The 17,089-nt window shown below is 31.7% G+C and overlaps 1 protein-coding gene across 1 annotated transcript; it reads right to left on the reverse strand.

Moving 5' to 3' along the window:
• Positions 1 to 7,107: 7,107 nt before the first annotated feature.
• Positions 7,108 to 17,076, reverse strand: LOC134680685 (uncharacterized). The gene is made up of 7 exons (XM_063539830.1): positions 16,935 to 17,076; positions 14,410 to 14,602; positions 13,479 to 13,669; positions 12,633 to 12,753; positions 11,436 to 11,596; positions 9,048 to 9,212; positions 7,108 to 8,054 (listed from the first exon to the last, which is right to left on the reverse strand). Exons 1-7 carry the CDS (start codon positions 16,947 to 16,949, stop codon positions 7,476 to 7,478), a joined length of 1,425 nt encoding a protein of 474 aa, XP_063395900.1. The 5' UTR covers positions 16,950 to 17,076; the 3' UTR covers positions 7,108 to 7,475.
• Positions 17,077 to 17,089: the final 13 nt, after the last annotated feature.

Genomic DNA, 17,089 nt, shown 5'->3' on the forward strand with positions numbered 1-17,089 from the left:
GATGGAAAGGTAATATCCTTTTCAAGATCACAATATGCCATTACTCTTATGAAATTTTACAACTTGAACAAAATCATGTTTATAAATCTGGATCTCTATAACATTCTTGAGAGTAAATATTTACAAAGGAAAATACTGTGCATAGTGGAAAAGGGTGAAGCAAATGACTGTTCGGGTCTGGCAGTAAGAAATAATAATAAGTATGTTCCTATTCTCTTCCCCTTCACCTCCGAAATATCAAATTGTCGGTCACTACTAAGTTGATTGATTAAATAATCAAATGTTCTAAACGATACAAGATGTATATCTATAATACTAAAATTACGAGGTCCAATTTGTCAGCCGTCATCACGTAAAAACGACGAATCAAAGAATTCAACTTTATATATAACTAATATAGTACAAAGGTCTAGATTAAAAATTACACCACTCCAGGCCCCTTTCACGGTTTTCCACGTAATTAATATTGCCAATAATTAAGAAGTTCCGGGTCGAGTCCGATACCGATACCATGAATAGTATATTCACCTTTTACCTTATCTGTACGTTCCGCATCTGACAGGCGCACCAACAAACGGTGTATTCAGGATTAATATGCTATATACACGGGTCATAATCACTAAAATAAATTGTCAAATTGTTACCTATATTGTAGTATTTTAATCAGTAAGACTTTCTAAGATAACAATACGAATACTAAAAATCTGGGCTAAAAATAAGGCGTATAGGTACAGTTTTCAATTTGTTAGCCGGCATGACGTAAAACAGCGAACCAAAGAATTCAACTTTATTTATAACTAATATAGGACAATGCTGTTGATTAAAAAATACTCCATTCCAGGACCTTTTGTTTTCCAAATAATTAATATTACCAATAATTGATAAGTTCCAGTTCGACGGGTTCAAACAGAGAGATTTGAAAGCAGAGTAAGTGATAAGTTCCAGTTCGACGGATTCAAACAGAAAGATTTGAAAGCAGAGAAAACTGTGTATCTTATAATCGGCATGACTTTATCAGATGACAATACTAATACTAAAATAAGGCTTGCGCATAGTTATATACTTTAATCCAGTCACGGACCCGCGATATCACGGGTGTGTTTTAGTTGATTTAAAAACTGGTAACTTTGTAAAATCTTAGACATATCCCAAGATCTGCATACATATCATCAATCGAAAAGCAGACTAGTTTTACGTTTCGTTTTGTCGTCATATTTGAATTGCAATATATGGTAAAACATTAGCTCAATATTTATCAACCTTCGACGAAAGTTTTTATAACTTTGTATAATATAAATGATCTTGGAAATCCTTTCATCTACCCCATCAATATCAATTGCATACGTAATTTCTGTTGATATAATTAAATTCAGCTTTCGCTTTCCAATAACATTCCAAATCAAGTGTAAATACTCAACATAGTTTAACGCATCTAGGTTAATTTCCAGTGTTGAGTCCGTGGATTAAAAATTGACATAATCACTGATTTCCTGAATGAGCGAAGCACTTACAGGTACGCGACAATGGTTTTAATCTTTGAAATGTGTTCTTTGTATCACGAACGTCAAGTTATCATATCATATGATAACCAAAAATATAAAATTGCTAAAATGCAAAAAAAAAAGTAAAATCACAAAAATACTGAAATACGATGATAATTCAAAACGGAAAGTTCCAAAAGCAAAATCAAAAGTTCGACCAGATATAAAAAATGGATAACAAGTCGTTTCCCTGACCGGATACAGACAAGTTCTGTAGAAAATGGTTGATTAAACCTGGTTTTTATAGCTAGCTACACCTGTCACTTGTATGACAGTTATCTTTATAATTCAAAATTCCGATCGGCCTGATAGTATCTTGAATCAACTAATTAAATTAAGTAAAATTTAAATGGTCAATTTTCTACCAAATCAACTGTTTGTTTCTCTTCCATTAATAACCCGGGAACGAGGAAACAGCTAAAATGCTTAAATCGAAATCTTTGACCTTGTACAGTGTTTTTCAATTAAACAACCACCGTAATAGAAATGTAGAATTTTAATGATTGAGAAATAAATGAAGATCCAAGGGGTAATCCAAATCCTTTGCCGTTCAAGAATATTCTAATGTCTTCAATATCGTTGACAATCCTATCCCTAAACCATCCCGTTCTCTCTTTATACATGTAATTAACCATTGAATAAAATATTGGTCCCAGCTCAAATGTCCAAATGTCTTGCAAATGTGTGAGATCCACATATAGTGTACTGTACATTATGTCAAGATGCATTGAATGAGATATAGGATTAATTTCAAGGGGGTATTCCCAGCCACTATCCATTGCCATTCGAGATCATAATATGGTTGTGGCAACTTTAGAAACCTACGAGATTTTTTGAAAATTGAACTCAAATTAATACACACTGTAACTAGTTATTTCGGCATTTATTGTACTTGGTAGCTTGACAAATTGACTCATATAATACAATTGCTCTTTCGAGTAAAATTTTGGTTAATTTCATGAAGACATTTTTAAAGATAAATGTTCATAGCAATCATATCATGTTGCCCAAAGAATGCGATTCTAATATTGGGATATGTCCCTGAATTCTTTTATTACAATATCAAATGAGCAAAGGACAGAGTAACCGTTTTCTTTATAAAAAGATTACACCAATTTTGAGATAGAACAGTGAAACTTAACTAGAGGCTCTAAAGAGCCTGTGTCCTCACCTTGGTCTATGTGAATATTAAACAAAGGACGCAGATGGATTCATGACAAAATTATGTTTTTGTGATGGTGAAGTGTTTGTACATCTTATTTTACTGAACATTCTTGCTGCTTACAATTATTTCTATCTATATTGAACTTGGCCCAGTAGTTTCAGTGGAAAATGTTAGTAAAAATTTACAAATTTCATGAAAATTGTTAAAAATTGACTATAAAGGGCAATAACTCCTTAAGGGGTCAACTGACCATTTTGGTCATGTTGATTTATTTGTAGATCTTACTTTGCTGAACATTATTGCTGTTTACAGTTTATCTCTATCTATAATAATATTCAAGATAACCAAATACAGCAAAATTTCCCTAAAATTACCAATTCAGGGGCAGCAACCCAACAACGGGTTGTCGGATTCATCTGAAAATTTCAGGGCAGTTAGATCTTGCCTAGATAAACAATTTTACCACTTGTCAGATTTGCTCTAAAAGGTTTGGTTTTTGAGTTATAAGCAAAAAACTGCATTTTACCCCTATGTTATATTTTTAGCCATGGCAGCCATCTTGGTTGGTTGGACGGGTCACGCCACACATTTTTTATACTAGGTACCCCAATGATGATTGTGGCCAAGTTTGGTTTTATTTGGCCCAGTAGTTTCAGAGGAGAAGATTTTTGTAAAAGATTACTAAGATTAACGAAAAATGGTTAAAAATTTACTATAAAGGGCAATAACTCCTTAAGGGGTCAACTGACCATTTTGGTTATGTTGACTTATTTGTAGATCTTACTTTGCTGAACATTATTGCTGTTTACAGTTTATCACTATCTATAATAATATTCAAGATAATAACCAAAAACAGCAAAATTTCCCTAAAATTACCAATTCAGGGGCAGCAACCAAAAACGGGTTGTCCGATTCATCTGAAAATTTCAGGGCAGATAGATCTTGACCTGATTAACATTTTATCTCAGTCAGATTTGCTCTAAATGCTTTGGTTTTTGAGTTATAAGCCAAAAACTGCATTTTACCCCTGTGTTCTATTTTTAGCCATGGCGGCCATCTTGGTTGGTTTGAAGAGTCAGGCCACACATTTTTTAAACTAGATACCCCAATGATGATTGTGTCCAAGTTTGATTTAATTTGGCCCAGTAGTTTTGGAGAAGAAGATTTTTGTAAAAGTTAACGACGCCAACGACGACGACGCCGGACGCCGTATGCCAAGTGATGAGAAAACCAACTAAAAATGATGTGATTCAGTAGTTTTAACGAGAAGTCTATCAAAACTGTTATTTGGAAAAGCACCTATCAAACTAGTTTGTTGGAAAACAGTACGACATAAATTTAGGTGGATCTATTGAATAACAATTGGATGGGATGTGAGTTGCCTGAAAGATTTTCTGACCAACCTTTTTTGTCAAAGATAATTGATCTGATACAAGTATATATTATGACTTTGACTATGCATATTCAAACTTCAGTTTAATTATTCATTGCATACATGTACATAATGACTATTTCATGTGCATTCCAACATACTTCTGATGAATACTTTCACTGAAAAACATATATTGTGACTTTTTTTCCTGTTACTGTTTTTCCTGAGACTTTTTTTCCTAGGTATTTTGTGACTTTTTCCCCGTTTACCCAAAATATATAACGTAAACACCTATATGACCTAACAACAAATTGTAACTGTTTTTGTGACTTGGTTGTAGGTGTTGCTCTCCACTTTTAGCAATTTATTCAAAATTCTGACTAAAGTGCAATTTGTTTTATACAACCAACTGTTCACAAACAAATGCAAGGTGATAAAATAAAGCATACTTATAATCCTATAATTCCACTTCAATAATATTATAAACAAGAATGTGTACACGGATACCCCACTCATAATATCCTTTTCTATGTTCAGTGGACCGTGAAATTGGTGTCAAAACTCTATATTGGCTTTACAATAAGAAAGATATTATCATAGGGAACATGCATATTAAGATTCAAGTTGATTGGACTTCATCTTCATCGTAAACTACCTTGACCAAAATCTTTACTCTGAAGTGGGCACTTTCATTTTCTATATTCAGTGGACCGTGAAATTGGGATCAAAACTCTTGTTTGTCATTTAATTTACCATAGGAAAGATAGTATCATAAGTTGATTGAACTCCATTTCATCAAAAACTACCTTGACCAAAATCTTTAAACTGAAGTGGGACAAACTGAAAAATAAATGGACAAACAGCATTTGCTAAATGACGAGTACAGCATGTTATACATTGATGTAAATTTCATTCAATACCTCTGGAGCGTGCTTATTTTCCTTATATATATGCAGCTAGGTCAGAGAAAGACAGGGGGAATTCCGAAGAATTTGATTTATATGCAGCAAAGATTAACATTTTTCAGATTTTGATTTCAACTTTTAATGCTTTATTCGGATAAAAACTGATCATAAAATATTGTGTATTTGCCTGTATAAAAAAGTAAAATCACCAAAAATACTGAAATCCGAGGAAAATTCAAAACAGAAAGTCCCTCATCAAATGATAGAATATTGAACCTGGTTTTATAGCGAAACTTCTCACTTGTACAACATTCATATCAAATTCCATTATATTGACAACAATCCATGAACAAAATGTCACAAATAGGGGTACAACAACAACACAAGTCCCACCCACTGGGTGTTATTTCTAATAACACAGTTCATCTTAAAACAACAACATGGTTTTTATATTGATTTTCTAGACTCTATCATTATCATATAAGAAAGGGATTTTTCGGTTCTTGTTCACTAGTTTTTCAACTGCTAAATTCAGTCATTTTACTGAAATTTATATTTGAAAAGTTATCAAAGGTACTAGGATTATCATTTAGTACGCCAGACACGTGTTTCGTCTACATAAGACTCATCATTGAACTTATTTGAAATTAAGTTATGCCCAAGAAATTATCTACAAATGGTTGTCTTGATGATTAATGGAGTTTTATTTATAGTAGAACCTTGTAACATTTGAACATTTTTATCACCCATGCAATGTATAATCAATACCTTGTTGCTTTTCTATTTGTATGACATCAATACTTAAATAATTTATATTACGAAACACCCCTCAGATATGATACCCTAGGATATTTTCCTTGCTTTTAATTGGGATAACACATGATCAGCTTTTATTTGGTGTTCTTTGTTAATTATTCATATTAAAATAAACAAATAAGAGAAAAATATTTTTTATTTTACAATCAAATAAAGGACATGGTTTAACAAAATCATAGTAAATAATAAATAAATTAACAATGCAAGTATAACTGGCAATAACAAATTGAAAAGGATTTCTGACTGAATGTGTAACCACTCAAAAGTCATCTAAATGATCGATTGACAGCAGAATGCATTGAATGTGTAGGTAAAGGTAATATCTTTGGTAAGCTTGCTTGCTAGTTGAACCGTGAAGTTGTTATTAGGTTAGGAAAACTACCCTCTTTTAAGAATAGATTAGTCCCACAGATAACCAATCTATCAGTCTGTAAGACTAGACTACTCTGTAGTATACATGGTATGCATAACCTAATAATGACTTCATGGTTCACTTAACAAGCAAGCTAATCAAAAATATTACCTTTACCTACACACTCCATGCATTCTGCTGTAAACCTCTTTAATTTATTAAGGAAGTAAGATAAATGTTAAACCACATGTGAAACACAACACAGCCTTCAAGTTATTTGGTTGGAGGGATAGCTTTGTGCTTTTACCTATACATATCCAATTAAATTTAGGTACATGTATATTAAATTTGGCACTTGTGGCAAGTCATAATTTTATAAGAACTGGTTTATATATATGCAGTCATGTTTTAAAATTCCCTTGTAAATTCATATTGCCAATAACTTTGGTTAAGTCAATATAAGACATTACAAAATTACATTTTTTTATACCAAATATCAGCAAAATATCACTATGAATAGCTGGAAACTTGAGTAGAACCCATATTTAAGTTAAAAGTAGGTCGCTGGAATGGAATCAATTGTAACTACATGTAATTGATGCACATCATAAAATAAAAATACAAACAACCCAATTTTATTAAAACATTCAAGTTATTGCCATCATTTCAAACAAAGGACATAGAATAAGGAAATAAAAGAGACATAACTGCATCTTTTCAGATGTAATGACTTTTTTATGTTTAGGTGTAATGACTAAAAAGATTAGATTTCAAATGTTTAAAATTTAACACATCATTCAGGTCACAATCTGGTAACAAATAATGGTTTATTTTCAAGGGGAATACCTCCAAAACTGTAAAAATTAAACATGGGCTTGTTAAAAGATTCATTAAATAAAATATAATTTGAACATAAAGAGTGAATAAAATAAAAGATCCTAATGAGTTTTTTATATTTTAATTTAATATTTGTCTGACGATGAGTATTTTTTTCTTTCTAATTCACCATGGTTAATTATCTTTACAATGGAAATATGGTTCAGTCTTACCAATAATATAAATGCATAGATATGATGTCACACCGCTTTCTCTCTAATGATTGAATACATTTTATTTCTTATAAATATTTTTCCAACCTTCAATATGAAGATTTGATAATTTATTTCTTCTTGATGTCTTTCCAACCTTCAATATGAAGATTTGATAATTTATTTCTTCTTGATGTCTTTCCAACCTTTAAATATGAAGATTTGATAATTTATTTCTTCTTGATGTTTTTCCAACCTTCAATAAATGTATAATAGTATTATTTGTCGTGTTTTGATCATGAAATCTTGACACGTTTTACCATTGGTTCACCGATTGTTTCTACACTATCGTCTGTAGCCATTTCTACCATTACATTTGCACACTTAGGATCACCAGTGTCTTCATACTGTATACACACAACAAAAGGATCACCCGAAGCACTTTTCTCAAAGTGAACTTTAGTACCCTCTATTCTATGTTCAGAAGATTCGTCCGTAATATCATTATTGCCATTACAAATGTTTTGTGTGATAGTCTCCTCTAAGTTCATACTTGTTGGCATATCTAAGTTAGAACTTGAGACATTGTCTGTAGATGAACACATACTAGTGGCAGGGGACACTTCCTGAACAAGTTCTATACTGTTTTGTGGCAGGTATTGATGGTTCTCAGTTGACATTGTATTTAATATTAAAGGAACAGGTTTGTATTCACGTTTAAGATTAAGTAAATGTTGATGAAGTAAACTCCTATGTTGATTTTCCATTTGTTTAAGAATGTTTTCTATATTTTTGTCTAGGGGTACACTCAATTGTTCTAAATAGTCTTGTTCACGTTTCTGATATTCAGCTATTTCATTTCGCAATTCATTAACCTACAAAAAAAATGTAAATAATGAATTAGGTTTTATTCAAACAGGTTAAATTGGGTCTGTTAGGGAAGACATCAAAAGTTCAATGTAGGATAAAAATCTTAATTCACATAGTTTTTTCACTGACCCCCACACCCCCCTCTTAACTTAATTTGGGAAAAATTGGTTGACCAATAGGGATATATGTAAAATCGATTTTGGATTAACAAAACTTGCAGCAATGTTGACCCCCAACCCCCAAACTATTTGATTTAAGTTTTTTATCCTACATCGATCTTTTGATGTCGTCTCTTATAATGGTTAAAACTGACTACATCAAAACAATTAGAGATGTGATAAGATTGTAAATACCTACCAGATTCAAAACGATTTGTGTGCAAACAACTATGGGCTATCACAGTTAATTGCCTTGAAGAATAGGTAAAAGCTCAGACCATAAGTCAGCAGTAAAAGGTCAAGACATGACAAATTGTGAACTAATTCAAAGAGATAATAAACTGCCTTTTTCATGACCAAACAAAAATTATAAACAAGTAAGATAGACAGCAATGAACAACCACTCTTCCTTTCTCTTTGATTGGTAGCTGTTTCTTAGACAGTTATACCACATATACTTCCATTCAGAGTCTAAAGAATATGTTTGACTTCCAACAGATTGTTACTTTGCCAAAGTTAAAACATTTATCCACTACAGATTTATAACAGAGTTGTTATTTGATGCCAACTTGTGTTTGTAATTCAATATGTCAGACTTTTGACCCCGGGTTCAATTTTTAGGGGGTTCAAAATACCATATGACACCGGTAAGTATACAATAACATATATTTATTGTTATTAAATATTTCTGACTTGTAAGACTATCTTTACTTTGCTTGTTTAAACTTACCCATGTTTGTAATTTAAATGATTCTAACTTGAAAGATTGTTTTGTCTGTCTTAATCTGTGTTTGTAATTCAAATATTTTTTTAATTGTTGTTTATGCTGCCATAACCTACCTGAGATTGTAATTCTGATATATCTGATTTATAAGATTGTTCCACTAAGATTTTCTCCACCTCTAATTTTTTATATTTCTGTTTAAGATCTTCAAATTGATTATCTGTATTCTCTTCCTCAGCAATCTCTTTTTCTTCCTCTATATTAACTTCTATATTCACCTCCTTAAAAATAAGTGAGATAATTCTATTGACATGAAGATAAAAATAACTCTAATAAAGCATTTCACTACCCATTATTTGAGTACAGTAGACTCCACCTAATCGGATATCGGTTAAACGAATATATCGGCTATTGTAACATTATTTCAAAATACCAAACCATTCCCTATATGTTTAATGTTAATTTTATCGTGTAATCGAATATCGGATTTAAGAATATATCGGCAAATCGGATAAGAATATTCAGATAATTTTGTTAAAAACCATGTACAATCGGATATTTTCAATGTTTTTCTGACAGGAAGTGGCACCGAAAGTTATGAATTTGCAAAACAGGAAGACATTCAAGTGGGTGTAAATAAAAAGTGTGATGAAATTTTCCAAATTCTCAAACCATTGGACAACCTTCAATAAGTATCTGACAGATCTAAAAAGTGCTCATGTCTTTATCATCAAGTTGATTACACAATGAGTCATTCTTTATAGGGTAATAGTTTCTGAGAGAAGTATGATGACAAAATGAGTTCAGTACAAGGAGAGACAGACGATGCAATTGCAACATAGCCCCACCATGGTACCACTATTCTTGAATGAGGTAAAACTTATCTCAATTTATGTCTATAAATCGCACCATTTTTTTTATTGGGAATTTTTCATATTTGTCATTTTGGGTCTAAATATATAGATTGCTATGCAGTACATGTTTTGCTTATTGTTGAAAGACCTATATATATATAAACTAAAGATTTTCTTATCCCAGGCATAGATTACCTACTAAGCCGTATTTGGCACAACCTTTTGGAATTTTGGATTCCCAATGCTCTTCAACTTTGTACTTGTTTGGCTTTATAAATATTTTGATATAAGCGTCACTGATGAGTCTTATGTAGACAAAACGCGCATCTGGCGTACTAAATTATAATCCTGGTACCTTTGATAACTATAGTGACTTATAGTTGATAACTTCTAAGTTATATAGTGTCTGGTGGAGAGTTTATACAACATCTTTCTATTGTAATATATGTTAGTAAGAAAAGATCCATAGAAAATACATTTCATCTTTATAGGACAAGGATTTGTTAGAGTTCGCGAAAAGTGTCAGTCCTCAGGATTTCACCACCAAAATTTTGCATAGGACTGACACAATTTTAGTATTTTTCAATAGATTGATAGTGAGGACCAGCAGATTTTCTTCGAGGACCACCAGGGGAAAAAAAAATCACGAACTCTGAATTTTGTGCATTATGTAGACTATACATATCAAAGCAGTGAGCCATCAATTTAGGTTCAAAGGTAACAGTCTACAGAAAGACATGTTCCCCTACATGGACTCATTATTCTGACTTCATATCAACCAGTCTTTACTCTCCCACCTGGCCTTGCGGTCATAAAACTTTCGAGACAGTTTTTTGTACTCATACTCCAAAATCGACTAATCAAAATGCTGGATTTTATCTTTCAAGCATGATTTTTGTGCTCTGACTCTGAGCACTGAGCAAAGTTTTATGACTTCAACCCCTGAATGTTGTGTGCTTAACCGAGAAGTTCAAAAAAACTATTTTGTTTGAATTGACCAGGATTCAAACCTACCACCTTTTGCACTCAGGTGAACATGCTACCACATAACCACTGAGGCGGTTCATAATACTTACATCATTAGCTATAACTTGTGTAGGTGGTTCACAATACTTACATCATTAGCTATAACTTGTGTTGGTGGTTCACAATACTTACATCATTAGCTATAACTTGTGTAAGCGGTTCACAATACTTACATCATTAGCTATAACTTGTGTAAGCGGTTCATAATACTTACATCATTAGCTATAACTTGTGTTGGTGGTTCACAATACTAACATCATTAGCTATAACTTGTGTAGGTGGTTCACAATACTAACATCATTAGCTATAACTTGTGTTGGTGGTTTACAATACTTACATCATTAGCTATAACTTGTGTAGGTGGTTCACAATACTTACATCATTAGCTATAACTTGTGTTGGTGGTTTACAATACTTACATCATTAGCTATAACTTGTGTAGATGGATTACAATACTTACATCATTAGCTATAACTTGTGTTGGTGGTTCACAATACTTACATCATTAGCTATAACTTGTGTTGGTGGTTCACAATACTTACATCATTAGCTATAACTTGTGTAGGTGGTTCACAATACTTACATCATTAGCTATAACTTGTGTTGGTGGTTTACAATACTTACATCATTAGCTATAACTTGTGTTGGTGGTTCCTCTTGTATGATCATTATATGATGTGTCTGACCATTAGAACTATCTACAGTTTCCTCAGCAGCAACAGATGTGTGGATTTCACCTGACTTTACATTAGTTAAACTCACTTGGGTTGGATGGCTTATTGCAGCTGGAAGATAAAAATAAGTATTCAAAGCATTATAAGTGTGCTGTGATCCAGTCAATCAAACCTAAACATCCTCAATGATTACTAAATATAAAGCTTATATGGCTATATGTGTTATGTTGGAAATGATGCTTTTTAGATATCATATGTTGTCTGCTCTTTGGTCGGATTGTTGTCTCTTTGATGTATTCCCAATTTCCATTCTCAAATTCAAACTTTTTTTAAGCAAAGTATTTTTAATGTTTTATGTTACAAAAGAATTTTTTATACAGTTATGGTGGAACATAACACTACAAGGAGATAACTTTGTGAAAAGCAGCCAAATATTCGCCCAAGACCACAATTAATGACCCCGCTTTTTGTTGTCCACGAATATAGTTCTTTTTAATTAGAGTGTATTTTGACTTAATTTTTTTTCTTTCCCTTCCTCACTCATTTCTTAGATTTTTTGGGGTGGAAATGGAAGAAGAGAGGTGAAATAAATTTTTGGAGGTTGTATTTAAACTGATTTTGATATGGAATGAGTGATGAGGCCAAGTGCAAAAAGGTAATATTTACAGTTTTCGGAACATCTCTTGACTTGTCAATAGGGGTATGGATGTGTATTGGCTAAATTTGTAAGATGTGTGAAAGCAATCTTTCTGAATTTTGGATATATTTTTGGACTTGAACTATACATTACACACACAAAAAATTGGACAAAAAGATTCGGTGCAATTTTTTTAATGAGACAAAAAGTTATAAAGAACTAATAGAGGAATTAATTGTGGTCTGTGGCCTGTTATAATCACATTTTATTGTTAAGGAAAAAAAGCTTCTCAATAAAAAAAATTTGTGAAAAATGAAATTTTCTGATAAAGAGTGTGGTTCAAGTTTTTGAAATTTCAATATTTTTATCAAATGGTCAAAGCAAAAATATTTTGTCAAAATTTTTGAAAAATTAAAAGAGCCAAATTAATTTTAGTCAATGTGTTTGGTACCCCCTTACAGTGACCTTTTAACCATAGGTGTTAACACATGCCACAAGTTTGTTACTGACCTAATTCATGTCCAACCGACGTAGACATGACAGCTTCTGTAAGGGCTGGATGGATAGAAAGACCGGTACTATCAACAACTGTAGAGGTCATCTCATCTTCATATTTAGGAGGATACACTTCCTAAAAAACATTTATAAATTCATATATAATATAAAATGTTTGAAGATCTTTTTGTAATCTTTCAATAAACACTGCTTCATATATAGTATTCAATTTAAGCAACATGCAAGGATTATATAAAAACATTTGATATAAACAAATATAAAGAAGTATCTTTCTTTTAAAAAAAAAGGACTTAGGGTGTCTCATGTGGAATATGATTTGCTAACCTTTTTGGTGTACCTGAGATCACCCCCAATTTTTGGTTGTGTTCATGTTGCTAAATCGTTAGTTTACTCTGTAAAGTTTTGTGGACTTTCATTTTTTTTTATTTTTTTTTTTTTTACATGGCTTGGTAATTTCCTCTTAGTTTTATGAGTTTTAAATATCCTTTTGTTTTGATTTTTGATATTTTAAGTTATTATTATGATCAGCATAAAAGATTTTTTTATATTATAATTAGTAAGAAATGTCCGTTATATGTAATCTTTTTTTGACCTGTATTCTGCTTTTGTTTCCTTCTGTATTAGTTTTATAGGTGCACCATCTCATGTGATTATTTTCAAGGTCTGTAATTACAAACAAATTTTCCATTCATTTTTTTCATAAATCACATTCATGAATCTAAAAAAAGAAAAAATTTCTTTAATATTAAAAAAAAAAAATCTTCATTAATTTCCAATTATATTAATGCCATCTTTGTCACACATATTTTGATAGAAAATATACTTCATTCATATATTTACCTGAGCAATTTGAATCTGAAAAGTGGTTTGTGGATTTCTGAAGTGTGTTTTGTAATGTTTAATAGCTTCGTCTCTCCTGTTAAATCCATTACGACATTTATAACAATGCCAATGTGCTCCTTTAAATTTTTTCTCTCCTTTTATTATACCAACAATGTCACAATGATCACAGCAGCGTAAAATTTTCAAACCTGGAATTATAAAATAGAAATTGTAAAATCAGCTCGAGTACATACTTTGGGTTTAAAGTTTGACTGATATTAAAACAAATATCAGTTTTTGTAATCATGTCTTAAATTCTCTTTTTTTTTCCTCTCCAACTCATCTTGCTTATTTTCAGGTAATTTTTAATAATAAAAAATTGTACACTTGAGTTGCAGATCAGATTTTAATTTCTGTGACTTCTATGGAGAAGCCCTAGGTTATGGGAGATAACTCCATCTACCAGAAATGTATAATGTAATTGTTTGCACCTGTCAAAAGTCAAGAACCATTTGTTCAATGGTCATGTTGATGTGGTTCATTTTTAAAGTGTAACTTGTTTTTTATATAGATTAGACCATTGGGTTTCCAGTTGAATGATTTTACACTAATAATTTTGTGGCCCTTTATAGATTGCTGTTCAGTGAGCAAATGCTGTGTTGAAGACCATACTTTGTCCCATAATGGTTAACTTTTTACAAATAGTGACTGGCATGACTGGGATGTTGAGTTGTCTCATTGGCACTCATATCGCATCTTCTTATATCTATCATCTTATTCAATTTAATAAGTGTTTGTAAATTTGAAAGTTCAGTAATGCAAATAATTCAAATACATGAATTTTTATATCTGTTGAAGTATGTAAATTTAGGGAAAATATGCTACTTAATTGGTGCTTTTTTAATATATAAATAGTACAAATGTATCTATTCAGTACAATTATATTTACCAGCAAAGTCTATTCCTTTATCTACATGTTTAACTCTATAATGAGCCTTTAGTATGACTGGGTCATGATACAATTCAGTCTTCACACAGAATGGGCAATGCATGTGTAATGTACCATCACCACACCTTTGATCCACACATCTTATGGGAGTTAAATTATTTTCTGTACCTTTAATCCGAACACTTGGATGAGTCTGAAATATCAAACAAATCACAATTCATTAACATATTACAGATTTTTACATCTTTATTAATATCACTGTTATTCTATCCTTACTTTTAAATATTTACAAAATTGATTATTTGGATCAGGAGATAGCTTATTTCTGACTACAGAGTACCTAGCCTAGTATCCTGGCTCACTGCTTGAGAGTAGAGCAAGACAGAATAAAAAGACATGGTTTCGTCAAGTGGATGTAAGAATGTTGCTAATGAGATACATTGTAGCATCATTTCTTGTGACACTGCTGGAAATATTTGAACTGCGACAAATCTGTTTAGAATTACTTGTAATTTCATGTAAACTGTTTATTTAATAGCAAATCTAATCCAAACGTTATTGATTAACATTGCCATTGTAAATCACCAGTTAATTAATAACGGGGTTGATACCTTAAATGTACCTTACTCTTTTAGAAAGCAAAAGACAGTTCAAGTACCACAGGTAAGAATAACACAATTTGGACTTCACTTCTGGAGCTACACTCTGGAATGACCTGCCTGACGCGACACATGTGCAGTCGAACCTGAACCAGTTTAAAAGTATGATCAACAACTGGGAAGGCAACTCATGCAGATGTGGCTCTTTGAAATCTTAATGCATTTTATTTTATTGTTTTTACATTTTTAATGCTACTTTTAGAACTGTCTTGCAGTTGCTTATAATCTAGTTTAGTGCTTTAATTGCTTGTGCCTGCTTTTATATATATGAACTTTGCTTATACTTATGCAACATGTGCAACATAGCTGTCTCTATATTGTCTATTGTGCTGTCCTAATATTGTATGTGTTATTATTGTTATTGATGTCGTCAAAACGCTCTACAGTCAGTACAGAGCTTATGTTTGTAGTATTTCATGTTACCCTATCATCGTGTAATGTGTTTTCGTACTAATAACAATTTTCACTGCTTACAGTTTTCACTGTTGAGTTTTTATTCCGGTGTTTACTCAAATTTAAAAAGCATGTCCTGTAGATTGATTTAAGGTATCTAGATTTTTTTTCAATGCTTACTACGATTTTTTACTGTTTCCGATTACTTTGCGATTTTTGTATGTCAAAAAAACGGCGTCATATGTATTTCGTATGAAATAAAAATTGGATCAGTACACGGACAGGAAATGACTACAAAATCCGGAAATTAATATTTTCTAAAGTCGTGGTTCTAATGATCGCTTGAATCATAAAAAAAGTAAATAAATACTTTTCAGTACTAAAAATTACTAGTAAATAGTTTTAGGTTGGTAAATTGAGTGCTGAAATTTTAAGATTTTGATTAATTTCAGATTGGCACCTGGTTTGTACAAAATACATTATTTTTTCTAAAATAAAATGCAGTTTTTAAAATTTAGGATTAAATATAAAAAGTCAAGACTGTTTCATCTTCATGAATCAAGGATGTATACAAAAAAATTATAAATGAAATATTGAATAATTAGATTTTGAACAACCATTTTATATAAGAACCCTACTAATTTTAACTCGCTGGTTTGTAATTAAAACGGCCCAAAAAGCACATGACAGTCATATGTCTTGAAGATCCGGTATCTGACTTGCAAAAAACATATCTGGACTTTATTTTAACCCTTCAGAATTTTTTTCTATAGCTATTCTAGTGATGCATATTTTTGACATTAAATAAAAATGGCTAAATAGGTCAGTTTTATTTAATTTGTTCTAACGTCTTTAAAAAGCGACGTTGAATATGTTTAAAATATGTCAAGTTGTAGTGGTGTTGTTGTTCTAAATATAGAAACCGAAAAACACGCCACAATGTACGCGTATGCAGCCGAAACCGACGAAATGTGGTTGATACGAAAACATATGACATACGAAAACATATGACACGACGATATATAATTTTTTTTTTATCTATCTTTATATTTCTTGTTTGTAGAACATACACATGGGAAGTACTTCATTCCTGTTCAGCACTCACAGTTGGTTATGTTGATTTTAGTTGTACTACATCTGGCCCTATGTATGAAGTATAATGGGGGTCAAGATGCCGGAATAATGTGTCATACCAAGGAGTTGTTTCCCTTTGTATTTAATAAAAAAAAAGAACATTTAATTACAGTTATTTATTCTGGATAATTGTTGTCATGTCCACCATGAAGCTACTTTCTATGAATTGCATGAAACTTGATAAGGCACATTCCAGAAAGTGTTTCCCCCAAATAAGAGATCATGCATTTATGCATGGCCATGGGTTGATTTCTAAATATAATAAATTGTTAGCAAAACTCATTATCGATTTACAATTTTGCATGAATTATACAAGACTTGAACAAGTTACTCGCTTACAACATAAGTATTCATTGTCAAAGACAATGCTTCTGTCAGCTAGAAGCAAATTCAGTTTGGAAACTATGAGATTAGTGTCTCCTTCTTTCTTTCCTTGTGTTCACGTCACCAAAATATGTCGACAAGCGCAGAGGGATATGAACGTCACTTCCTGA

The sequence above is a fragment of the Mytilus trossulus genome, chromosome 8, assembly GCF_036588685.1.
Source record: "Mytilus trossulus isolate FHL-02 chromosome 8, PNRI_Mtr1.1.1.hap1, whole genome shotgun sequence".
Taxonomy (NCBI): Eukaryota; Metazoa; Mollusca; class Bivalvia; order Mytilida; family Mytilidae; genus Mytilus; species Mytilus trossulus.